The following is a 26,177-nucleotide window of genomic DNA, read 5'->3' on the forward strand; positions in this document are numbered from 1 at the left end:
TACTCTGTCCCCCGGCTCGTTTTGAATGCCCAGTCCGGTCCAGTCAGCGACCCAGCAGACCCCCTCCATAAAAAACCCCACTAAAATAAAAAATAGATCTGGTCACCCTATCATATATACACATCAATTTCAAACAGGTGGTATCAGTATTGGCCAATACTGCACAGCCAGGTATCGGTTATCGGTATCGGGGCCAAAACATGGCATTGGTGCATCACTATTTAATAACTTATTTTAAGAAATTTTTGCTCATTTAAGAACTTTTTTGCAGTGCAGTCTGTTTGACAAAGATCATACATGAACAAAGTTGGGAAAAGAGGTTTGTATGCATTTGAGATGTTACCCGGTTGTTATAAGATGAATAAAAATAAATAAATAATAGAGTACATGCAGAAATCATTCCAATTGCTCAGCATCCATAAGGGATTTAATTCTCCCTAAAAACAAACGCATAACAGAAATTCCGGGCTTCCATCTTGTTAAATAAAAGCGACTAAATATATTTTTGAAATATTTTTTGTGCGTATGAATCAATATTTTGGGGATATCTCTTGATTCTGGTGGATTTTTTTTTTTAGCTTCGTGGGAGGCGTGGATGATACCGCTGCGTGGATTTCCCGGATGAAGCAGCGACGCCATCTTCACGCCTCTGCTCACCGGCTGCTCTTCGGCTCAGCGGAGCGACAGAGCTGTAGCTGATCCACCAGCAGGACGCTGCAAGCAGCCCGATAATCCCCCCACCCCACCCCCTGTTTTCCACCGGGACGCTAAAGCAAACCCTCCCCGCTACCTGAGCACCATGACGGACCGGGACAACTTGGTGTACCAGGCGAAGCTGGCCGAACAGGCGGAGAGATACGACGGTAAGGCTGGGGGGGGGGGGGGGGGGGACACATCGTTACTAATAACGGTCACTTCGGATTGCTGCGGCCGCCGCCTGCCTGTCTCCATGCGCAGCGCAGGGGGGCTTGGAGCCGCAGGTACACCGTTCACATGGATCTGTTGGCTGAGGGGGCACAAAATGGCGGAGGGTTTCCCTGCCTAGTAAACCAACATCTTTAGCGGATACTAACCGGTTCCAGTCCCAACAGAAAGTAGGGACTGTTTGCCGAAAGCGTCCCTCTATCGGTGCTTCTCTAACCGGCGAACGTTTTATGTTAAAGCCGCGGGGCTAAGCTAACATAACGCTAGTTAGCTAATGCTAACTAGGTGGTTAGCCCATTCTCAGTCCTGAGATTCCATCTCCAGGTCTAATAAACCCATTTACACACTTTTCAGATAATAACTCCCTAGAAAATAATGTTAAGATATAAAATAAAGTAACTGTCTACGTCACTGCAGCAAGCAACGCTTAATTCCTCCGAAGCTGACTCAACTAAAACACAAAAATCAAGACTAGTCCTTTAATTCAAGAGTAAATTCTCTCTGTACTGCAGGTAGAAAATTAAGACCACTTAATTTTGTAAGCAATAAAAAAAAAGTCGTGTCCCTAATCAAGCAATTTTACCTTAAAGTAAATTAAATACCTTTCATATGATCTATGGGGTCTAAATTAAAGTGCCTACAGTGTTTAAAAAGCTCTTCTGTCCAGATTTCTGGCCCATAACAGTCTCTGTTTTTGTACCGCACTGCTGCCATTATTTGAAAGCAAAGTTTTTGTCTATTGGAGTGGGTTTTTTTTCAGATTAAATGAGTATGAAAAAAATGACATGTTTACTATCAGATCTTCCTCCCTGTCCCATTGTCTGAAGCATTCATCCATTCATCAGGAGGAAAAACAGGCATCCCTCTTTTTCCTGCACCACTCCTCAACTCATTCCTTTAGATCCCAGGACATTCTCTGACTGGATAGGACGCAAAATCCCACAAATAATTTTCTAAGATTTCCCCTCAGGTCTTATTCTAGTAGAATCTGATGGAAACTTTTCCACTAGGATGCATCCAGAAGGCTCTGCAGGCTGATATCGGTCTGCAAGGAGCGCCACCATAATGGATGGTAGCCGAGGAGGGTGATACAGATTATTTGAATTTTATCCTTGTTATGGGAGTGTGGTCTAGCGGTAAGGGGATTGCACTTGGAATCCAAAGGTTCTGAGTTTTATTTTTATTTTTTTCAGCTTTTATTGTCATTACACTGTCAAAAGTTCAGAGAAATGAAATGAACTCTCTGCATTTAACCCATCCCCTTGGGCACAGTGGGCTGCCATTGTGCGGCGCCTGGGGAGCAGTGTACGGGTTAAAGGTCTTGCACTGGGGCCCAGAGTTGCAGTCCGTGGGAGTGGGGCTTGAACTCATAGTTCCAAGCACAATTCCCTAACCCGCTAGGTCACCACTCCTACAGTCGGAGGTCCCTGAGCAAGACCCTTAACCCCACACTGCTCCCCAATGGGATGGGTTAAATGCAAAGTTCATTTCTTTGCTTTGTACTCTTAACAGAGTAATGACAATTTTTAAAAAGCTGGAAAAAAGAAAAGCTGATCAAAATTAACGATGTAGCTTTTAATTTGACAGTTCATCACTGGAACTCCTGTGATAAGGAACATTTAATTTACCTTTGTTTGATTAAATTATTGCATGAAAGGTTATTTTTTTGCACATAATTTAAAGTTGACAGACTGATCAGTTGTCTCATAAAACTGGCAGTGAAGATGGGTTTACCTTTCAAAAGCAAATGAAAATAAAGAAGTAATTAATGATAGATAATCTTAGGAACAGGTTTTAGGCCTTGTTGAATTGTTCCAGTATTTTCCTGCCGTGTTCCAGATGACCACAGCTCAGCAGAAACTCCTCCACGCTGCTCTGACTCAGCTGCTGATCTTCAGATATCGAACGGGCAGGCTGAGAGGGAAAACGTCCAGACCATGTCCACCCAGGAGATGGCTGGAACGTTTAAGACCGCTATTTTTTTTCCCCTCCTCTTGCTGTCTGCCTCCTGTTCTTGGGATGGTTAAAAGCACTGATAGCGGTAATAATCTGCTCACCCTTCAGTGGGGTTCTCACAGCCCAAAGAATGCATTAAGTGACTTTTTCCCACAACAAGAATCCAGCAGGTTTGCATTTTCCACATATTTCAGTGCAGCTGCCGCTGTTGATTGTAGGCAGGGATTAAAATTTAAAGTTTTTGCCATTAGATCAGTTTGTTTTGGGTGAGGATCAACAGTCTTTGACCCAACTGGAGCATCCTTGGTTCAGAACATACTGTTTCTGTTCCGTAAAAATTAAAAAAATATCCACTGGACTTGGTTTTCAAGATTTGAAGACGTTTCGCCACCTCTCCAGGAAGCTTTCTCAATTCAAATGTCTGGATCCGCAGTGAGTTTGAGTCTTATATAGACAACGCCTTGTATCGCTTGGAAACATGCAATAGAAACCGATGAATGGGTCGTTAGTTCCATCGTTAGCCTGTAATATCTGAAACTGTCTATGATTCTAGGGGTCGGTCGTTAAAGGGGGGGATTGTCATTAAGGGGGGGATTGTCTCCTGTAATACCTGAAACCTGTCTATGATTGTTAAGGGTTGGTCGTTAAGGAGGTATTGTTCACCGGCTGGAGCGGGTAAGTCCCTTGTTCCTCTGTGATGGGGTGGGGGGGTTTGGTGATATCTGGAAGGGATCATGTCTATGATTGAATTGTATGTTTTTGGAAGCTGGAATCTCAGTCCACCACCTCTGTTTAAAGTTGGTTTTTCTCTCTTAACATAGATGGCTTCCTTCACGCCCCTCTCAAACCACCTATTTTCTTTATCCAGAATATGGACATTCTGGTCCTCAAAAGAATGTCCTTTGTCCACAAGGTGTAGGTGTACTGCAGAGTCTTGTCCAGAGGTGGCCGCTCTTCTGTGTTGGGCCATGCGTCTGTGGAGAGGTTGTTTGGTTTCTCCAATATAAAGATCAGAGCATTCATCACTGCACTGAACAGCATATACCACTCCGCTCATATTTGGTCTGGGGGTTTTATCTTTCGGATGCACTAGCCTCTGTTTAAGGGTTTGGTTTGGTAAGGAAGCCATCTATGTTAAGAGAGAAAAAACAACTTTAAACAGAGGTGGTGGACTGAGATTCCAGCTTCCAAAAACATACAATTCAATCATAGACATGATCCCTTCCAGATACCACCAAACCCCCCACCCCATCACAGAGGAATGAGGGACTTACCCGCTCCAGCCGGTGAACAATACCTCCTTAACGACCAACCCTTAACAATCATAGACAGGTTTCAGGTATTACAGGAGACAATCCCCCCCTTAATGACAATCCCCCCTTTAACGACCGACCCCTAGAATCATAGACAGTTTCAGATATTACAGGCTAACGATGGAACTAACGACCCATTCATCGGTTTCTATTGCATGTTTCCAAGCGATACAAGGCGTTGTCTATATAAGACTCAAACTCACTGCGGATCCAGACATTTGAATTGAGAAAGCTTCTTGGAGAGGTGGCGAAACGTCTTCAAATCTTGAAAACCAAGTCCAGTGGATATTTTTTTGAATTTTTACGGAATGACTATGACCTGGATGACTGAGAACCTTCATCAGCATACTGTTTCTGTGTTTAGATGTTGGATCAAAACTTTAATTGTTGTCCTAAGTCAGGGGCCGGCAACCCAAAGTGCTCAAAGAGCCATATTAGACCAAAAAAAAAAAAATGAATCTTTCTGGAGCTGCAAAAATGTAAAAATAATTTTTTATGCCTTGTATGGCATTATGTATTATCCCTCTATAGAAAAGGACTACATGGGCTTTAATATACACGCTGGTTGCAAGTTATGAACACTGATCTCTATGGCAATGATGCAAATTATTGTTTAAATGTATTTATTATACAAATGTTTACAGCATTGGAAAACATGATTGATTTTTGTTTGACCTCCTGCACACCATACAAAAAAAAAAAAAAAATTGCTTTTCATACATTTTTAAAAAAGCTCCAGGGAGCCGCAGAGAGGGGGTGCTAAAGAGCCGCTTGTTGCCGACCCCTTTCCTAAGTGTTTGGCTCAACTCTGTGTTTTCCATCCCTGGATGACGTTAGAGTGGAGCTGATTGTTCATAGTGTGATTTTTAGAGGTGAAGGACAAGTGGTGGAAGCTTTACAGGCTCTACTGTGGATCTGGTTTCATCATTACCGGGTTGGTGGCGTTGGATGTCACCTGGATGGTACCGGACAGATTCTAACCTAACCTAAATAAAGGTCGCGCACTTGTGTGTTTGTGGCAGACGGGGAAGAGTGTTTCCAGAGACTTATTTCCTCAGTATTGATTTGGAGAGCCTAGTAAAGGAGAATTAGGTTGCAGGACTACTACACTGTCTAGAAATGTCATATTTTCTCTAAAAAAGACAAATTGTCAGAATTAGTTGCTTAGATGTCTGTTTGAATTAAGGCTACTAATGATTATTTTGATAATGATGAATCTGTCCATTATTTTTTGATTTATTGATCAAATATTGGATGGCAAAAGGTTCCTTAAAGAAGATTTTATACAGAATTAAACCAGGTGAAACTAAAACATTTCCTTGTGAAGTTCATGATGGAGAATATTGGCAAGGCAAATTTATCTGTATAGCACAATTCAGTACAAAGACAATGCAAAGTTCTTTACATGATTAAAATACAGGAAAATAAAACAGAATCAAAGCAAGTAGGAAAAAAAATTAAAAATAAAATAAACTAAAAAATGCAGAAACAAAAAAGAATATTAAAAACAGTTGGACTAAAGAAAAAAAAAAGTTGAACCAATGATGTTTCAGTTGAACAGTTTAACTAGAACAGTCGAAAGCAATCCTAAACAAATGTGTTTTTAGTCTTGATTTAAAGGAACTCAGGCTTTCCGCACTTTTACAGTTTTCTGGAAGTTTGTTCCAGATAAGTGGAGCATAGGAACTAATAGCTGCTTCTCCATGTTTAGTTCTGGTTCTAGGTATGCAGAGCAGGCTGGAGCCAGAAGACCTGAGTGGTCTGGAGGGTTGATACACTGATAGCAAGTCTGTGATGTATTTAGGTGCTAAGCCATTCAGAGATTTATAGACTAACAGAAGTATTTTAAAGTCTATTCTCTGAGATACAGGGAGCCAGTGTAAGGACTTTAGAACTGGGGTGATGTGCTCTACTTTCTTAGTCTTAGTGAGGACACGGGCAGCAGCGTTCTGGATCAGCTGCAGTTGTCTGATCCACTTTTTAGGCAGACCTGGGAAAACATCTTTGCAGTAATCAATTCTCATGGAATTTCTCATGGAATTTTTCCAGATTAGGGCTGCAACTAACGATTATTTTAAAAATCGATGAATCGGACGATTATTTTTTTGATTAATCGATGAATCGGACAAAAAATATTTTTTATATTAACCTCTTTATTCCAAAATAAACATTTTAGACAGAACAAACAAGCACACAAGTACAGGTTGCTCATTAACTGTCCTGGTTCAATATGAAAAATAAATGTTTGTGTTAAAACTTACATGAGAAATGTAGCTGTACATCCACAAAATATAGGGTACTTTGTTTCATAAAGCGCAAAAAAAGACATTCTTGTTTTTAAAAGCCCCTAAGGGGTTCAAACAATAGGCCCCCCCATTTCAACAAATGAGTTTTTTTTAGACTAGAAGAGTTCTGCCTTTTAAGACAGGAAAGTATAGCAGTTAAAGTTGCTACTTGAGAAAATACTGAACCATAGAGATAAAAATAGCCCTGTGATTCATATTATAAATTGTATTTGGAATAAAAATGAGAGAACTAGGGGTGGTAAAAAAACACATCCTCCAAAGACAGATATTTACATGGGAATGTGGCAGATAATTAATTGACATATTACTGATCTTGCTGGATTTTATTCTGCTTTACTTCCATAAATTGCAGGATCTTCTTTACTTTATCTTTGCCAGAAGATTTAAACTTTAAAAGCCTTGCCCTCATAATTTGCAAGTTAATTTATTTATAAAGTAAATGTAAACGCTGCTTAAGCTAATTCAAATGAAATTAAAAGTAAAATAAGTAGCCAACCTTATCACTGTCTGTAACCTACTAACAAGGTAAGGAAAGCATCAGAGGAGCTACCTGAGAAACTAACGTAACGTTTCCCCACTTTAAAACCAAACAAACATGGTGGTTCCGTGCCATGTTAATTTCTTTTGAAAAAAGTTGCATGTTACGACTTTTTTCGCTTTACAAAGCGCAGGCTATTTTAATTATTGTGATCAATTTGCGCCGTCAATCCCGGTGCATGCGCGCTTCATTTGCAGTCTGGACGCTGAGGCTCTGACTGCAGCGCTGAGAGGGACTCCTGCGGGAAAACGCGGTTGGGGTGGGGGAGGCGCCCCACGGCAGAGTAGGAACGATACATGCTTTCACGTAAGAGTCTCCAAAAGCCGCCAGTGACACCGAAAAAAGTCGCCAGATTTGTCGCTAGTCGCTTTTTTGAAAAATAGTCGCTGGAGGGGTCTGAAAAGTCGCTGAGTTGGCAACACTGCACCTGCGGCGCTGACTCGCTCTGCCATATTTTTTTTTTCTTCCTCTTTCAGTCAAGAGGCAGTGATGACGGCGCGGCGGATGACGCAATAATCGCGCGACACAACTAATCGATGATGAAATTCGTTGCCAACGCTTTTAAAAGTCGATTTTTGTCGATTTTATCGATTCGTTGTTGCAGCCCTATTCCAGATCATGCTGAGACATTAGTCCTTTGACGGAGAAAAGGTATTTTTTTCTGTCTTAAATGCAAATATTTTTACATTTCTTCACAATTATGGTATAGTTACTGCTCTTAGTGGGTTGCTCTCTTAGCTAAAGGCACCTTTTAGAAGCTCTATACTCCAGTTACGGTTCATTGATTGCTGAATTAGTTGACAATTATTTTAATAATCAATTAATCACAATAAATCCGATGAATTGTTTCAGCTCTGGTTTTAATCCAGCTTCCTCATGTTACATATTTAAGTGTCTTTGGGCAAAGCACTTGACTCCAGGTCACCTACCTGTCTTCTCATTAGTGTTGTAGCAGGTTTGTTTGAGAGTGCAAAGGCTCGCTAAAGAGCAGGAATGCCTGATATGAAAAAATAGGGCAATATTATCCCGCATTGATATTTCTAATATGACGGATAACCAATATTTGCGTTTTTGTACATTTTCCTTCCATTTTTGATCCATGAAAAAGGACCACACTCTTCTTCAACTATTAACCCACAATCCCTTGCTGCATCACCATCACTGTCACATGGTCAAAAAAATACCATATGCCCCTCTAAGGAAACGTTGTCAGTAATATTTCAATATCTCTATACTTTTATTCATTAAGCTGGTGAAGAGTCTCAGTCATCCAGGTCATAGTCATTCCAAACAAGTTATAAAACAATCCACTGGACTTTGTTTTCCAAGTTTTAAGATGTTTCACTTCCCACTGAGGAAGCTTTTTCAATTCAAAATGTAAGAAACAGTGTTGAGTTCGAGGCATTAAAGAGTTGACCAAAAACAAAGCCTTGTTTTGGCTTAGAAAACATGCAAATTGAACCGGACGAATGGGTCCAACCCTTAAGAATGGGGTTCGTTCCAGTTCTTTGTTAGCCTGCAATACCCTGATACCAGTCTATGTCTCTGAACCAGGTATGGGGTAATGCAGGCTAACAAAGAACTGGAACGAACCCCATTCTTAAGGGGTGGACCCATTCCTCCGGTTCAATTTGCATGTTTTCTAAGCCAAAACAAGGCTTTGTTCGGCTACTATATAAAGTGGAGGTCTTCTACAGGGGGTCCGCAACTCCTAGGGGGTCCACAGAGGTTCTGTGTAGGGGTTTCGAAAGTTTTGGTTGATGAGATTAGTTGATTTATTTATTTTTTTGTATTCCCTCCTGCAATTTTTTTTCTACTAATTGAAATGTCTTTAAAAAATACATTAACATGAATTCCACACACTGTAGTAAACGGGTAAATGGAGGAAGAAGATGTCTTTCAGTCATCAATGCACACATTCAGTGACACACAGGAGCTCTTTCAAGCTGCATGGGCACCGTTTCATTCACAACACCTGAACCATCAACCAGGAATCACAATCAGAAATACTTTAATAATCCCAAGGAGAAGTTCCTTTCGTTACATTACTCCGTCTTTAATAGAGTGACTATAGGACCAGTTTGATATAACACAATTTTATAAAAAATTATATAATTGGGGGTCCTAAATATAAAAGATAAAGCATCAAGTATAAAAATATAAAGCCTCAAACTCATTGCTATTTCTGACATTTTGAATTGAAAAAGCTTCCTGGATGGGAAACAAAACGTCTTCAAACTTGGAAACAAAGTCCAGTGGATTGTCAGTATTTTCCACTGATGTCTGGAAAGGTCCCAGATTGTATTGTCTGATGAATAGGGGATAAAATGTTGTGTATCATTAGGTTTTATTAGATCTATATTTGAGTTGTAGAAGAAGAATTGGTGAAAGGCTTTGTTTGGAATGTTTAAAGCTTAAAACTAGAAAAGCTTTACTCTTCAGGCTTTAAACAAGCTTTAAAATGGTTCCTGTTGGTCTTTGTTCCCCTGTTCTCTCAGAAATGGTGGAGTCGATGAAGAAGGTGGCCAGCATGGATGTGGAGCTGACCGTGGAGGAGAGGAACCTGCTCTCTGTAGCGTATAAGAATGTGATTGGAGCCAGGAGAGCGTCATGGAGGATCATCAGCAGCCTGGAGCAGAAGGAGGAGAACAAAGGGGGCGAGGACAAACTAAAGATGATCCGGGAATACAGGAAAACGGTTCGTCTGGGTCTTTTTCTTTAATCTTCAAAGTTCAGAGGTATTCCTAGGACCTCGGCTAGAACTGAATATGCAATTTAAAAACAAACCTTATAAGAGTTGGTTGGTTTTAGTTAATAGTGCTAGACTTGATCTGACCTTAGATCATCATTCTTGGACTGATGAAACCACAGATTCCAACAGCATTGCATGTATTGCCAATAACTCCCCCATAAATAAAAACGTTTTGCTTTGTCTGTTCCTAAACAGAGCTAAAGTGTTTAAGATTTACTAGAGTTAAATCAAGTCTTAAAGTTGTAGGGAAATCATATTTAAATGTCAAATTATTCATCCTGTTTGGTTTTTTCATTATCTTATGGAGGCCGGTTAGTTATACTTCAGCTTTTACACCTAAATTCGGCTAATCATATATATCAACAACCATCTGTCAATCACATTTTTTTTGGTAATCGCATCTTGATACATATACTAATATACGCAACAGTTGGAATAAGAAAAAGAATCCTTTCCTTTCCCATTGAGTTCCGTCCCAGTGTTCACGGGGATGGACGTCTGTGTCTTCAGCAGGCGTAGAGCTAACGTAACTGGCAGCGTTGCGAGGCAAGGGCTCAAACATGTACGGCTGGAAGCCTTCTACACCAAACCAAGCTTCTGCCGCCCTGGCGTCCTCTTCCACAACATCTTCGTCCCCGCTTTCCTCCTCTAAATAAAAAATGGATGACGGAGGAGACTCATCCACGACCTCCGACACTAAACTCTCCTCCTCGTGCATGTTTCCGCTGTCCATAGCGTTCCTTGACAGTGTCGTTTCTAAGTCACCAATTTAGTGCTACTTGGTCCCAATGGAATTTCCCATTGGGAGCCTACTAGCACTAAGTTGCTAACTGGTTAGCAAGATGCTTCCGAGACACCGGCCACAACCCAACTTGCTTGCGAACCTTTCGTCCCAACAATCCCGTCCCCTTGATAAACGACCAATTTCACTTTATTCAGTCGTGTAAAGTCTTGCACCACTCAGGAGAATTCGGAAATGCAGCGGTTGGAACGCCGCTTCACTACGACTTTAAACATTTAGATTTACCTTAAATCGGATGATACATATGATATATTGCATTCAGCAGCCATGCCTTAACTTCACATGAAGTGCATGTGTCTCCACTCCCTCCATTTGCTATCTAATGTTAATGTTCCTCTTTGTTTACACTGAAACTTAAATAGCATTTTTTTCATTTTATAATTTAAGTGATGTTAGTGGAGGAAGAAAATGCAACATCGTCCTGAAGAATCCCCCAAAATTAGCCGACTTTACTGACTTTACATAGCTTGAAGAGACCTGACTCCAGCTGCAGACTGAGGGAGGGAAGATTTAAAGTCTGTTACTGTGGGTTAAAGACCAGCTCTAAAGAAGAATCTTCATGGGAACCTTCAGGGATGACAGATTCACACTCCTCCTCTACAGAGCTGAGCTCTCATCGGTAACCTTAACAACGGACTGCAGTGATTGTGTTTTTGTTTCTACCCGCAGGTAGAGAAAGAGCTGAAGTCGATCTGCAACGACATTCTGGACGTTCTGGACAAACACCTCATCTTAGCCGCAACCACAGGAGAATCCAAGGTTTTCTACTACAAAATGTACGGATCCAGGGAATGCATATTAACACTAACTTTAATTTAACTTTATTTTGAATGAAAGTTTCCTCAGTTAGATTCAGTCTCCTGATTTCTCCAAGTCTCCCACTCAGCATGTGTTTATACTCTTCCTGTCTAGGAAGGGAGATTACCACAGGTACCTGGCAGAATTTGCCACAGGCAACGACAGGAAGGAGGCGGCAGAGAACAGTTTGGTAGCTTACAAAGCTGCAAGCGACATCGCCATGATCGAACTCCCTCCGACGCACCCCATTCGTCTGGGTCTGGCCCTTAACTTCTCAGTTTTCTATTATGAAATCCTCAACTCGCCAGACCGGGCATGCAGGTACAGCTCCACAGGGGTTAGCTGGAGTTTAAGGTTAACATGAAAGAAGAAAGAGGTGATTTAAATTGTAGACGATCCTCATGAGGGGGGGGATGTCTTTTGTCTCTATTTGATGTCTAAGAAAAATAATCTTCAGAGTTAGAGGTATGTGGGTATTATTCTGTCCATGACTAAAATTAGCATCTTTGATCCATTTTTCTCTTAATGTAATCATTTCTGCTGCATTACTTTGCTCTATTTCCATCTATCTCCTTTGTTTCGCCCTGACTTTGGCAGGTTGGCGAAGGAAGCATTTGACAACGCTATTGCAGAACTGGACACTCTGAGTGAGGAAAGCTATAAAGACTCAACACTTATCATGCAGCTGCTACGTGACAACTTGACACTATGGACCTCAGACGTTCAAGGAGAAGGTGAGACACCCTATTTTGTGATAAGACCCCGTTCTGCTGCACATCTACCATCAGTTCAGCCTCTTTTATTCCAACTACATCTGAGTGGTCGCTACCATCTTGTTCTCGCCGCATCGTTTCTAAATTCTCTGACTGTAACCATAAAAAGTTTAGCCAGAAACTTGAATTCTCCTTCCCGTTTTTCAGTCTGTCTCCTCTAACTCTCATCTCACCCTCATCAGATTAAGGACCTTCTTCTTCTGTCCCTCTTCTCCGTTATAACCGTGTATTTAGTAAGTCATCCCTCCTTTCTTTGGGCTGCTCCATATCTGTCACTAACCACCCTAACGGCTCTGCCAGCACCTTCCTCACAGCATCCAATCCTGTGATGCCTCCCTGCCACTCTACCTCCAGGATACCATGGATGACGTCATGGCAGTGTGGGAAATTGTCATGAAAACTGTAGGACTAGTTACGCTCGACTATGAAGGCTAAAATATACGTTATTGTTTTGTTTCTCATCCTTACTCTTATATTGAACTGATTATTTCTCATTTGACATTATAATGTATTGCCAAGCGGCACATCTTTGGCCTTTCTTTGTAAATCCTTATCTATCTTTAGTTAAAAAGGCTCATTAATTTGAGATTTCTTTTCTATTTCTGATTTGGGGAATATCCCATGGAGGTCCCATAAACTCTTTTTTTTCTCCTCCACCCAGTCGGAGGTTCTAACCAGCACCTTTTAAAAGCTTTTGTTTAAACCATGATGGATTCCAGCCCTTTGTTATCCAAGCCTCTATAAAAGATCTTCATTACACTGGTAGTTGTACTGTCTCCGCAGCAACCACTTGCTCTGTTTCACAATGCATTTTACCTCCTTACTAAATCTACCACCCCCCCCCCCCCCCCCCCCACACACACACACACACACACACCTTCCCCCTCTGCATGGTGACACACTGTCAGCTGTGGTCGCACCACTCTGTTTGCAACAGCTTGACTTCAATCAAGAATCTTCATCCTGAAGCAGAAAATAATGCAGAAATTGTGTGTATTTCTATGGTCGCCAACACCATAGTGCATGTTGACATTAGTTAGAGCACCCATGTATTTATATATCTTCTTCTATTGACTCTGACGGTCTGCAGTGATGGCTGTGGCGGATGGTTTGTTTTGATTTTATTCTAATGCCAACCCTGATAATGAATTTAAAATACTTCTCGTCATACATGATACTTCATCTGGTAATAAAAGGATAACTAGCTTGTGTTGTTTTTTTTTTTTTGTTTTTTTTTTGTTATTTAAACAGTCCGATGGAGCCAAGATGATTGTTATAGAACAGCTATTGCTTGAAAGCTTTTAGAAGTTTAATTAAACCTTCCATCCTATTTATCTATTAGCTTAGATTGAGGTCTACATCTATAAACAACAAAGTCATTGGTAGGTTCTGGTCCCTTATGATTTATTTGAAATGGCTTGAGATAGTTGGAGTATGTAGTTTAGGATGGGGAAAGTTTTTTGGCTTCTGGCTGGGGACCATTTTGCAATCCAGCAAACAAACTATTTGGAGAAATCAAGAAAGGCTAGGCTCTCACATTTCAGTCTTTGCAAAAGGGAAAACGCGTTTCAGTGACCTATCAACCACGGTAGGATAGTCATTTATTACTTGGACGGAGGAAGAGCCTCTTTGTTCTGTTTCATTTCCTTGGTTGTTTTTTAATATGACACTACTATAAGGTACATCGTAAAATAGTGTTAGAAATATATTTTTCTCTTTTGATTGGCCAATCTGACACTTTGAAAGTCACTAGTTTAGTTTAAAACAAATGGATAAGTTTCCAACAACTGCTTTAAATATTTAATATAAGCAGATGTTCTGTCTTAAAATAAAGAAAATTCTGGAGAACCCTGCATATCCTCTTTAGAAGACCTTTAAGCAACAACAGAGGGTCTTCAGTCAGAGGCCTCTCCAAATCCACTACAGGAGATCCTTCCTTCCCATAGCTATCAGCGTCTACAACGACACTCAGAAGATTTAAATTCCCCTTTAGGATTAAAGAAGAATTTTTAAAAACTAAATTAACATATACCATTCCAGATTTTTACATGTCATGTCTTTTAGCATATGCTATGCTATGCTATATAATGGCTGTAACGCTACACAATGCTAGCAAACCTTTGGTATGTTTTTGTTAGCAAATGCTATGCTGCTATACTATGTTAGCAAACCTTTGGTATGTTGTTGTTAGCACATGCTATGTTGCTACACTATGTTAGCAAACCTTTGGTATGTTGATAGCACATGCTATGCTGCTACACTATGTTAGCAAACCTTTGGTATGTTGTTGTTAGCACATGATATGCTGCTACACTATGTTAGCAAACCTTTGGTATGTTGTTGTTAGCACATGATATGCTGCTACACTATGTTAGCAAACCTTTGGTATGTTGTTGTTAGCACATGATATGCTGCTACACTATGTTAGCAAACCTTTGGTATGTTGTTGTTAGCACATGATATGCTGCTACACTATGTTAGCAAACCTTTGGTATGTTTGCGTATTCTCTCCCATGTCAGAATGCTATGCTGTTGCTTTGCTAGAATATTGGTATATGGCGTGTCTATTGAGCTTTACTATGGCTATATTTATCATATAATTAGCTAGCATTTTGTATGCCTATTAGCTTATGGTGACCTATATTATGGCTCTAAATGTGTGATGTAAGTGTTGTGTTGTTAGGATATGCTATGTTATGCTTTTGGTTGGCCATGTTTTCAGATATGAAATCCTATGTTAGCATGGCCTGTGGATGTTAGCACATCAGGTGCTATGTTAGAATGCTAAAACGTTGTCTATATTGTGCTATGTTGGCATATGCTGTGTAATGCTAATATAACAGGTGACTGTATGCCAGGCTAACACCATTCTAATTATAGTTTGCTTTTTTTTTTGTGAAAAAAAAATTCAGTTTTGCTGCAGACTTGACTTCTAAAGTTATTTTTAAATTTCTGCTGCTGGCTTTCATGTGATCCTGCACAGACTGCTGGCTTTAAAGCTGTCATCATGATGCTCTAAGATTATTCTAATAAACAAGAAAACATTTTGTTTTTTTATTACTTTATTGATTTAATCCTGCAGCGTGATGCATTCTGTATGGATATGGCTCTGGTTCTTGATCACTTGTCAACAAAAAATCATAATGTGCTCAGATTGCAGCAACATTATTAATCGCTCTGTTTGTTCCTCATTTCAGGTGAAGAACAGAAAAAAGAAGCGCAGCAAGATGCGGAGGAAGAAGCCCAGTGAGACTGAACAACTCAAGACAAACCTTCCTCCTATTTTTCTCGTCCCAGCACTAGCTCCTGTCCCATGCCACAGTTTCCAGCGGGGTTCAGCCCACTATCTTCCTCTACCTTTCGCCTCACTTCTACCTGCCTTTCTCACCCTTCTTACATGTACGCCAGCTCCCTGTCTCCCAAGGGTCCACTCAGGCCCTCATATCCACTCCCCCGGGGTTTTACCTTTTCTCTTACTCCTCCTTCAAGCACCAAACCGTTGAAAGTTGCAGTCCTCTGCCACTGTTTTTATTTCGCTTTACTTTGCTGCATCATCTGTTGCCAAGTCTGCTTGCCTGTATTTGTAACATACATATGCAAGGGTTTATTTAAAGATGAAACTCGGTTGTTTTTTTTGTTTTGTTTTTGTCCTGTGTATGTGTGTTCAAGATGTGCATCGTTTCCATGCTGTCAGTTTGAAATGCTTCAGTCCCCATAATTAGTGAGTACAGCAATGGTGGAAGATGAAAAGCAGCTTTCAGTTTTAACAAAGTGCCCTATAAATCTGCTCCTCTTACATATTGGTGTCTCTTTTAGAGACGAACATCAGAATGTCCCCATTAAATCATCTCTGTCATCTTGTCCTGCCTTGGAGCAAGAGTTGTGCTGTGAGACTATAGTGCTTTTGCTAAAGTTACTTATTTAGGTAATGGCTTTTTAACATAGAAAATGTGTGAGAGAAGACCGCCCAGCACTCTTTGATTACTGCAGTTTGCATTAGAAACAGTTTGGGAAAATGGGGGCATTTATCCCCCCGTCATCCCTGAGTCTTTCAGGTTTCTTCATGTCATCATTTCCTCTCATTTCTTCTCCTCCTTCTGTTGGGTATGTGTAACGTGAATCTGATTTGTACTACTGGATATTCTCACCGGAGCCATAAGTACCATCTGTATTCTTTCTGAAACACAGCATGGAATAACATTAAACTTCAAACTGAAAACTTCAAGCAGAGCTGTGTGAGATCATGGTGTCCTTTCCTTCCACATTCTCTGTACTTTAAAAACCTACCACTAGAGGGCGGTGGCGTCCTTGTTAAGATTTAAGAATTGACTTGTATTGCTCTGAATGTAAAGAGTTATCCTTCGTTATATGAGAGTATTTTAATAGTTTATATCCTAGATTAATTCTACAGAAAGTGGTACATTTAGTGGAGGATTAAGTTATTAAAGGCCAAGAGCTACAATAGCTTAGAACAGAGTGCAAAAGTTTAGCTTATTCCCCTTCACAGGTTGATGATTTTGTTGATGGGGTTGCTAGTTCTCTGCGTATTGCCTTAGACAACGCAGCTCCTTTGAAAATGAAAACCGTTAAAAATAGAAAGCTTGCTCCTTGGTTTAATGCAGAGCTGCGTACTTTGAAGCAAAATGCTAGGAAACTGGAGAGAAAATATCGCTCCACAGGCCTGCGAGAGTCCTTCCTAGTCTGGAAAAATGGTTTACTGCTGTATAAGAGGACCCTTTGTAAAGCAAGAGCAGCATACTTCTCCTCATTAATAGAGGAGAATAAGAATAATCCTAGATTTCTTTTTAATACAGTTGCCAAACTCACCCAGAGCCATAGCTCTGTTGAACCGTCCATTCCACCTGCTCTTAGCAGCAATGACTTTATGGGATTCTTTATAAATAAGATTGATCTTATTAAAAATAAGATCATAAGCACTCCTCTATCCGCGATTGTACCTGAGGTAGTCATGGAATCTGAACTGGGTTTAGACTGCTTTGATCCAGTTGAACTCTCTGAATTAGCAAAATTATTGTCTTCATCTAAGCCTTCAACTTGTATGTTAGATCCAGTTCCAACCAGGTTATTTAAGGAGGTATCCCCTTTGATCTCCTCCTCCATTTTAGATGTGATTAATCTATCTCTGTTACAGGGATATGTACCTAAAGCTTTTAAGGTTGCTGTAATTAAACCTCTGCTTAAGAAACCGTCTCTTGACCCAGATGACTTGGTCAATTATAGACCTATATCCAATCTTCCTTTCTTATCCAAAATTCTTGAGAAAGTAGTTGCCAAACAAGTTTGCGATCACTTCCACCATAATGAACTTTTTGAAGAGTTTCAGTCTGGCTTTAGAGCTCATCATAGCACTGAAACAGCTCTGGTGAAAGTCACTAATGATATTCTCATGGCCTCATATAATGGACTTGTATCTGTGCTCGTCCTGTTGGATCTTAGTGCTGCATTTGATACAGTTGACCATAATATTCTTTTAGAAAGACTTGAATATTTTGTTGGAATTAAAGGAACAGCACTAGACTGGTTTAAATCTTATCTATCTGATCGAATTCAGTTTGTTCATGTTAATGATAGATCTTCAACACGCTCAAAGGTTACCTGTGGAGTACCACAGGGATCAGTGCTAGGACCAATTCTCTTTACTTTATACATGCTCCCAATTGGTAGAATTATTAGACAGCATGGGATTAATTTCCACTGTTATGCTGATGATACCCAGCTATATCTGTCTATAAATCCAGATGAAGCTAACCCATTACATAGATTACAGGCATGTCTTGAAGACATAAAAACCTGGATGACTCTTAACTTTCTGCTTCTGAATGCAGACAAAACAGAAGTTATAGTCTTTGGACCAGAGTCTCTGAAAAAGAAACTGATTAGCCAGTCACTTCATTTGGATGGGATTAAACTGATTTCAGATAATAAAGTAAAAAATCTTGGTGTTGTTTTTGATCAGGACCTGTCATTTAGGTCCCATATCAAGGAGGTTTCTAGAATTTCCTTCTTTCATCTGAGGAACATTGCAAAAATTAGAAATATCCTGTCCAGGGGTGATGCTGAGAAACTAGTCCATGCATTTGTTACTTCAAGGCTGGACTATTGTAATTCTTTACTATCAGGAAGTCCACAAACTGTAGTTAAAAGCCTTCAGCTGATCCAAAATGCTGCAGCCAGAGTTCTAATGAAAATTAAAAAGAGAGATCATATCTCGCCTATCCTGGCTTCTCTTCATTGGCTTCCTGTTAAATCAAGAATAGAATTTAAAATCCTCCTTCTCACATATAAAGCCTTAAATGGCCAAGCTCCATCTTATATCAGAGATCTGATTGTTCCTTATGTTCCTAACAGAGCACTTCGCTCTCAATCTGCAGGTTTACTAGTGGTTCCTAGAATTTCTAAAAGTAGAATGGGAGGCAGATCTTTTAGTTATCAGGCTCCTCTCCTGTGGAACCAACTACCAGTTTTAGTCCGTGAGGCAGACACCCTGTCTACTTTTAAGGCTAGGCTTAAAACTTTCCTTTTTGATAAAGCTTATAGTTAGAGTGGCTCAGGTTATCCTGAGCTATCTCTATAGTTATGCTGCTATAGGCTTAGACTTTTGGAGGACATAGGGACCCCCATTTCATCATTCTGCTTCATTCTCTCTCTGTTCTCCTATTCTGCAGAATCTGTTAGTTCAATCTCTAACCTTCTGCTCTCTCTGCTTTTCCTCAGAGTAGCTTTGCCTCGTCTGTTCCTGTTTGGCTGTGACGTCATCCTGGAAAGAAACATCAGCTGTGCTGCTTCTATCAACACCCTTGTTTATAGATGTTGGAGATCGGCCTGTTTTCCAGTGTGGTCCTGTTTCTCTGACCGTGACTGAGTGGATGTGCTTTCTTCGTCCTCTGGCATGGGAGCTGCCTTGGAGCTCGTCTGCCTGGCTGTGTGTTTCCTGGACGGGGCCGCCTTTTACAGCTGCTTTTTGTATCTCTGCTTCTGTCTCCTTGAACCCCAGTCGGCCTCGGCAGATGGCCGCTCACACTGAGCCTGGTTCTGCTGGAGGTTTCTTCCTGTTAAAAGGGAGTTTTTCCTCTCCACTGTCGCTACAAGCATGCTTAGTGTGGGGGATTGTATTTGAGTCAATGAGTCAATGCAATCAACTGGTTTTCCTTAGATAGAAAACTTTGTATCAATTTGATCTGGTTGAACTGTAAAGTGCCTTGAGATGACATGTGTTGTGAATTTGGCGCTATATAAATAAACTGAATTGAATTGAATTGAACAACAATATCAAATCCAATTGACAAGGGATATGAACACATTTTTACTTTTGTAAAGAATCTAAGTACAGTGGATGTTCACATGTTGAGTAGAACTGCTCGTTTTGATCAAAAGTTTGACTGTAGTGGAGAAAACTTTCAAAAAAGGTGCATATGCTCTACTTAAATGGTGCCCTGAAAAGAAATTGGTATCAGAAAGATGAGAATTAAAATTAAACCGTTGTTCCAAATGATGCCGGAAGACCCAGCCACCAGTCAGCTCCAGGAGGATCATCAGAGATGGTCAAGTAGTAATATAAGTTATGCAATTAGAGATGACTGTGGAGGTATAAACAGTGTGTCGACAAGAGGCTCACACAATGTCCCACTGATGAAAAACATGAGCTAAAGAAATGCAACATTTTAAGGACTGATAAAGGGAAGGCTGATCTTTGGGGTTTGGATAACTCTCCAGAGTTCATGTCACAGTACACAAAGGCACAATGCCTTGGGACTGTTTCACGTACTGTTGTCTGGTCTATCATGTACTGTGATAGAAGACTAATGTTATGAAGATTCAGCTTAGGTCTTAAACATTCCTGTTGAAGAGAGGAAAAAATGCTCCTATTCAAATCTTTACATTTTTTTAAATATGAGATCTTTTGCATTCTTTATTTGCAGGTTTCCAAAATATTTCTGAGAGCGAAATTGGCCCAGTTTATAATAAATTCAGCTCACAACTTGATTAATTTAAAGTTAACTTTTCTAGTTAAAATCAGTGTGTTCAAACATGCCACTCAAGTTCCTTTATGCCAAGATTATCCAAACAGTTTTAACCAACTATGGAAATCTGTTTTTAACCTGGGTTTAATCAACTGTCCGGCTACTTGCTTGGAGAGAGATAGAAATGTTTATGTCAATAAGATGCTGAGTTTCACAGAGAATTCTCATAAGGCGTCATGGAGGCAGTTGTCTATTTCTTGGTGTTAAAACTGGAACTTGTCCTAACTTAATTCTGCTCATGCAACCAATGAGCTGCTTGATGCTTTGCCTACACAGATCATTGGTCTGGGAAGCACTTTCCCTCCACCTAGTGGCTGCAGTGTGGATCATTTTTTGAAAATCACAGTGACTGCACACTGATCATAATGCACTTTTAGAAAGGCTTAAACATTTTGTAGGAATTAAGAGAACTCCACTATGCTGGTTTAAATCTTATTTAACAGATTGAAGTTGATTTTCCCACATGCTCCAGGGTTACCTGTGGAGTATAGATCAGTGCTAAGGCCCATTTTCTTCACTATATATATGCTCCCAATAGGTAGAATTATTAGACAGCTTGGGATTCGTTTCCACTGTTATGCTGATGATACCCAGCTATATCTGTCTATAAATCCAGATGAAGCTAAACCATTACATAGATTACAGGCATATTCAAGGACATAAAAACCTGGATGACTATTTAACTTTCTGCTTCGGAATGCAGACAAAACAGAAGTTAAAGTCTTTAGACCAGTCTTTTAAAAATAAGCTGATTAGTCATTTCATTTGAATGGGATTAAATTGATCTCAAAATAAAAATCCTTGCCTTTATGTTTGATCAGGACTTGTCATTAAAATTCTGCACCAGAGGGGTTTCTAGAAGCTTTTACTTTCATCTCCAGAATATTGCAAAACATAATAATCCAGAGTTTTTGCTGAGAAACTAGTCCATGCATTTGTTACTTCAAAGCTGGACTATTGTAATTCTTTACTATCAGGAAGTCCACAAACTGTAGTTAAAAGCCTTCAGCTGATCCAAAATGCTGCAGCCAGAGTTCTGATGGAAATTAAGAAAGAGAGATCATATCTCTCCTATCCTGGCTTCTCTTCATTAGCTTCCTGTTAAATCCAGAATAGAATTTAAAATCCTCCTTCCCACATATAAAGCCTTAAATGGCCAAGCTCCATCTTATATCAGAGATCTGATTGTTCCTTATGTTCCTAACAGAGCACTTCGCTCTCAATCTGCAGGTTTACTAGTGGTTCCTAGAATTTCTAAAAATAGAATTGGAGGCAGATCTTTTAGTTATCAGGCTCCTCTCCTGTGGAACCAACTATCAGTTTTAATCTGTGAGGCAGACACCCTGTCTACTTAGGCTTAAAACTAACTCAGGCTATCCTGAGCTATCGCTGTAGTTATGCCAATATAGGCTTAGACTGCTGGAGGACATAGGGACCCCTTTTTCATCATTCTCCCACTCTGCAGAATCTGTTAGTTCAATCTCTAACGTTCTGCTCTCTCTGCTTTTTCTTATAGTAGCTTCATCTGGTCTGTTCCTGTTTGGCAGTGAAACCATCCTGGAGAGAAATATCAGCTGTGCTGCTGTCATCAACACCTTTGTTTATAGATTTTCTTCATATAGATCTCTTCATCCTCTGACATGGGAGCTGGTTTGGAACTCATCTGTTTGCTTCCAGGACAGGGCCGCCTGTGAAGCTGGTTGACATTTGCATCTCTGCTTCTTTTTCTATCTCTGCTTCTGTCTCCTTGAACCCCAGTCGGCCTCGGCAGATGGCCGCTCACACTGAGCCTGGTTCTGCTGGAAGTTTCTTCCTGTTAAAAAGGAGAGTTTCCTCTCAACTGTCGCTGCAAGCATGCTTGGTGCGAGGGATTGCCTTCGACTCAATGAGTCGATGCCATCGGCTGACTTACCTTCTGACTGCATGATCTGGTTGAATTGTCTCAGTAAAGTGCCTTGAGATGGCATGCTGTGAATTGGGCAATTTAAATAAACTGAATTAAATTAAATCAGAAAGGTAAATCTGTTCTCTGGGATGGACTGAAATGAACAACAGACATAATTTAGCATCTCCTCTGCAGCAAAAAAAGCCAAACATTATACAAGTATGCTGATGTACTTGACGTAACAGTGCTAGAGGTAATAAGGTGTGTCCAAAGTGTGACTCAGGGACCATTTTCCCCCTAATTTTCTCTGGCCCCCATTTGTCTTTTTTTGCTGAAAATAGACAAAAGAAACCTCATAGACCAACCAATTAGAAAACATTAAATCCAAATTAGGAGGATCTTTTATTATGGCCCCCACAATTATCTGTCTGTGTCTTGTTACTATAATTGTGTCACTTAGTGAGCAAGAAAAGAAAATAACTTTTTTTCCCCTATTGCTATTAATTATAAAAATCAAAATGATGGTTCTTTGGTCTTTTATGGAATAAATGTTTGCATATCATCTGACTTCTTTTAAGATGGGGGTCAGGATTTCTTTATTTTTTAAAACCCTGCAGCTTCCCTGGATTTCAAGCCTGTACCTTCCAAATAATGACACCACATTGTAATTTGACTTTTTTCTTTCTTTACTTAAAAAAGATTAAAATAAAGATGTAGAGTCAAATCAAAATAAAGACGCCCACATCACACATCCGGTCTGGAGACAGATGGCAGGACAAATGCTGCTGGTTTATTCGTCTCCCTTCGTAAACATGTATGAAGACGGGCCGGATGAGAAGCAGGTCTTCAGTGAAAGCGCCTCCATAGGTCGCTCTGGATGTTTCATGTCCTCCTGCAGATTGTCCAAATGTCTCCAAGGGGAGGACAGTTCTGCTACAGCATGTTAAGCCTCCCAGGAGGATCCACAGTGATTCAGGTAGGACCGGGCCCTAATCCCAGGCCAGAAATGGCATCGCTCCATTGATGGCGTTCAAGTACTACCCTGATAGTACTGATTTAAACTATATCTTTTTTTTTTTTTTTCCAGCATAAAAAAATAGATCAAAGAATGGAAAAAAAAAATAATGTCCTGAGAGCAGGAAGTTGATTTCTAAAGCAGCTCTCTGGGTCTACGTCTGCACAGTGAGGACTACATGGGTTTGTAGGGTGGAGCTAGTTAACATTCATCCTGGAATATATTTCATCAACTTTTACTGCAACAGGTATCAGAATATTTGGGCAGTCGATACCCTTCACATTTAGAGTTTGGATGCTTCTATATTAATATATTAAACACAAAGTTCTTCAGCGCCTCCTGTCGTCTTGTTCAGGTGGCGTCGTCCTTTTTATTATTGCGACGAATAAAATCTTACAAGATGATTTAGAAAAGAACGTCTCTTCACTACAGTGTCTATGTACATGTGTTTAAAAAGCAAGCACGGCTGTGGTTATGTACAGCTAGATTTCATCAGTTCTTCATCGGAATATACATATTTACTAATGTTCATAGGATTGTAGATTTATTCATATATTTCAAAATCAATAAATTTATATTTCTGCGTAATAATACAGATATCTATCTGCTGATCTTCCCGTTCTGTGATGTCCGCCGCTGCCTCAGAGCAGTCCTTTTTTTTTCCCCCACAGAAAGGTTGAAGAAGTTTCAAGTTTGCAGTTTTCTATTTTTACTAGTTGTCTCTGATATAATTTTTTGTCCTCTGTGTTTCTCCTCAGTCATGGGTTGAATAAAAAAAAAACAGAGATAGTTCTTTCTCTGGTTCCCTCAGGTTATGGAGGGTCACTGAGCCCACCTCAGTGGGCTTCTCTCCTGACCAGTACAGACCCGTCGGCTTTGTGAATCCTGTTTCTTTGTGGTTCCTGTCTCGGTTGGTGGTGGTGGTGTTATTACTGCAATAAGGCACTTGGGAGGTTTTTGGTTTTCAAGGAAGCTCAGAGGAAACCAGGGCCAAGCCGGAGCTCTGGCGGATGGGAGGCCCGGTGTGGACGGCCTTGGGACAGTCGGGTGTCAGGACTCGTCCGTTTTCCCCGACGCTGCCTGTGATGGACAGACGAGCCTTGTTCCTCATGGCTTCTGTGAATGTCAGCTGAGGAGAAACACAAAGAAGGAAAGTGTTCAGTTAATGAAACTCCGAAGACCTGGACTATTGCAGATTGGGGTTATGGGTCAGAAGTTCGGCTAAGGTATCAAATATCTTCCCTCTTATATATTTACTCAGTCTTTGCTTCTTTGTCTCAGGATAATCTGTTTATCCCTTTAACTAAATGTGATTTTAAAGATATACATATCTATTTTAAGGAAAATAAAGTCATTTCGTTGTGATCTGATACATTTTTAGCTTTTCTTTTACCACATTATGCACTGATTTCCAGAATATCAGATTAAAGGCACACTATGCAACACTTTTCAGTTAATTAATGTGTTCCATAAAGTTTTGGATGATTAAATGAGTCATTTCAGGTTGAACAAAGGTATTCTCGGCCGCCCTGGTGGTCTGTGGAGGAAATACCGCACTTGCAATTGCAGGAGCCCTCGACCCGCACCCACAGGCTCAGAAGTCTCGCGAGAGTCGGTCTTGCTTTACGGCGAGAACTGCTACACTCCCCCAGTTAAAAACATGCTCGTTGCTAGCACAGTGGCGATCTTTGTGCAGTTATCATGGCGGAACCAGCGTGAAAACAGCGAAAGCCCATGTCGGAGCAGGCAAGAAAGAGGAAAAGAGCTCCGGACAGAGAGAGGAGTCACACACGGGTGAACATCGGGCAAGCTTTTTCCGAATGGCGAGAGCTAAAATAAAAAGAAGGCTGCAAGGCTGACGCGGACCTCGCGTTTCTGCTGATGCGATTGTAAGTAACATTGGAATGGTTTCTCTCTCTCTGTGTGCATGTTCATACTTTCACTGTGTTAGTCATTCCTTGCGTTCGCCTGTCTGTTAAGCTCAAAACAACCGCGCCTGGCTTGACGGAGAAACCAGGAGAACAGCTGTGCATATTTACGACAGTGCACTTTTACTTTCGCCCTCTGGGGGGAGCCTCGCTGGAAAATCAACACCGGTTGCATAGTATACCTTTAAGAAGATGCAAATATAAAGATAAGTTGTTGAGGAGAGAGTCTAAAACTTTTAACTCTTTTTTTAAATCTTTCTTATTGGTTTCAGAGCTGTTACCTTCAATAAAAAAGTAAAAACAGTCATAAGAAAAAGTTAACTTTTGTTTTAATCAAAAAGAACAAGAAATGTCCCAAAATCTTCAATCTGCAAAACCAGTTAAAACACAAAACCTCCAAAGAGCCAGAACTTTCTTTCTTTAAACCATTGTGTTTTACATCCTGTTCCTCCCAGTAGTGATCCTGTTCTCAGTAAAATTTTATGTGTTTTTATTTTCATTAAACAATAACGTATTAACTATTTAGAGATCAAAAATATTTTAGAAGACCTTCAAAAAGCCCAGATAACTGTTGAGGAAGGAGTATAAAAGTCTGGCTCCTTGGAAGGTGGTTCAGCACAGTGCTGAATGCAGGTATATCTTCACATATATTACCAACAGAATGATTAATCCACAGTGATAAGTGCAGGGAAGCTGACTGAGACACAGTGAAGCTAATGAAGGGTTTAAGCTGATGGGGGACACAACGTTGGACAGATATAGGACTGGGGACAGAGACCTGGAGGTCAAAAACTCAGAAAGTGGAGAGAAACATGTTGATGTCTATCATCTGAAGGGTTCTGTTCCTGAGAATCTTATTTATTTTTTGAAACTTTTATTGTAAAGTGTTTTTTTTTCTGTTTGTTTTTTAGTTTGGGTCATTCCAGGGACAAACTTAAGACAAAAATGTATCATACTTATCCAAGGTCTATAGGACACTGAGGCTGATTCCGAATGGGAAGATTGGAGCTTCTAGCACTTTTTAGAGAACGATTTGTGGATGAGAAAGTAACTTTTAGTCTGCTATGCTGAATCTAGACAGCCTTACACTTCCGGGTGTCATTATGGGACGGTAATACACTTTGACGATGCCTGTCATAACCGTG

At 40.3% G+C, this 26,177-nt stretch overlaps 1 protein-coding gene across 2 annotated transcripts; it reads left to right on the forward strand.

Moving 5' to 3' along the window:
- Positions 1-622: 622 nt before the first annotated feature.
- On the forward strand, positions 623-16,390 carry LOC119795562 (14-3-3 protein epsilon). 2 transcript variants are annotated; one of them, XM_038303625.1, is made up of 7 exons: positions 623-863; positions 9,536-9,735; positions 11,261-11,367; positions 11,504-11,710; positions 11,987-12,123; positions 12,345-12,395; positions 15,360-16,390. In XM_038303625.1, the coding sequence occupies exons 1-6, from the start codon at positions 800-802 to the stop codon at positions 12,347-12,349; spliced, it is 720 nt and encodes a 239-aa protein (XP_038159553.1). In that variant the 5' UTR covers positions 623-799; the 3' UTR covers positions 12,350-12,395; positions 15,360-16,390. The 2 variants fall into 2 exon arrangements, with proteins under 2 accessions (XP_038159553.1, XP_038159552.1); XM_038303624.1 differs by lacking the exon at positions 12,345-12,395 and having other exon boundaries at positions 624-863.
- The last annotated feature ends 9,787 nt before the right edge of the window (positions 16,391-26,177 follow it).

This window comes from Cyprinodon tularosa, unplaced genomic scaffold, assembly GCF_016077235.1.
Source record: "Cyprinodon tularosa strain WSP-4 unplaced genomic scaffold, ASM1607723v1 ctg514, whole genome shotgun sequence".
In the NCBI taxonomy this organism is placed as follows: Eukaryota; Metazoa; Chordata; class Actinopteri; order Cyprinodontiformes; family Cyprinodontidae; genus Cyprinodon; species Cyprinodon tularosa.

Excerpts from the sequence above, each read along its gene's own strand:
- LOC119795562 (XM_038303624.1), top strand. The coding sequence starts at position 800 with ATGACGGACCGGGACAACTTGGTGTACCAGGCGAAGCTGGCCGAACAG. Across the intron at positions 9,736-11,260 it reads TCCGGGAATACAGGAAAACG|GTAGAGAAAGAGCTGAAGTC; the intron begins GTTCGTCTGGGT and ends TTCTACCCGCAG. Across the intron at positions 11,368-11,503 it reads AAGGTTTTCTACTACAAAAT|GAAGGGAGATTACCACAGGT; the intron begins GTACGGATCCAG and ends CTTCCTGTCTAG.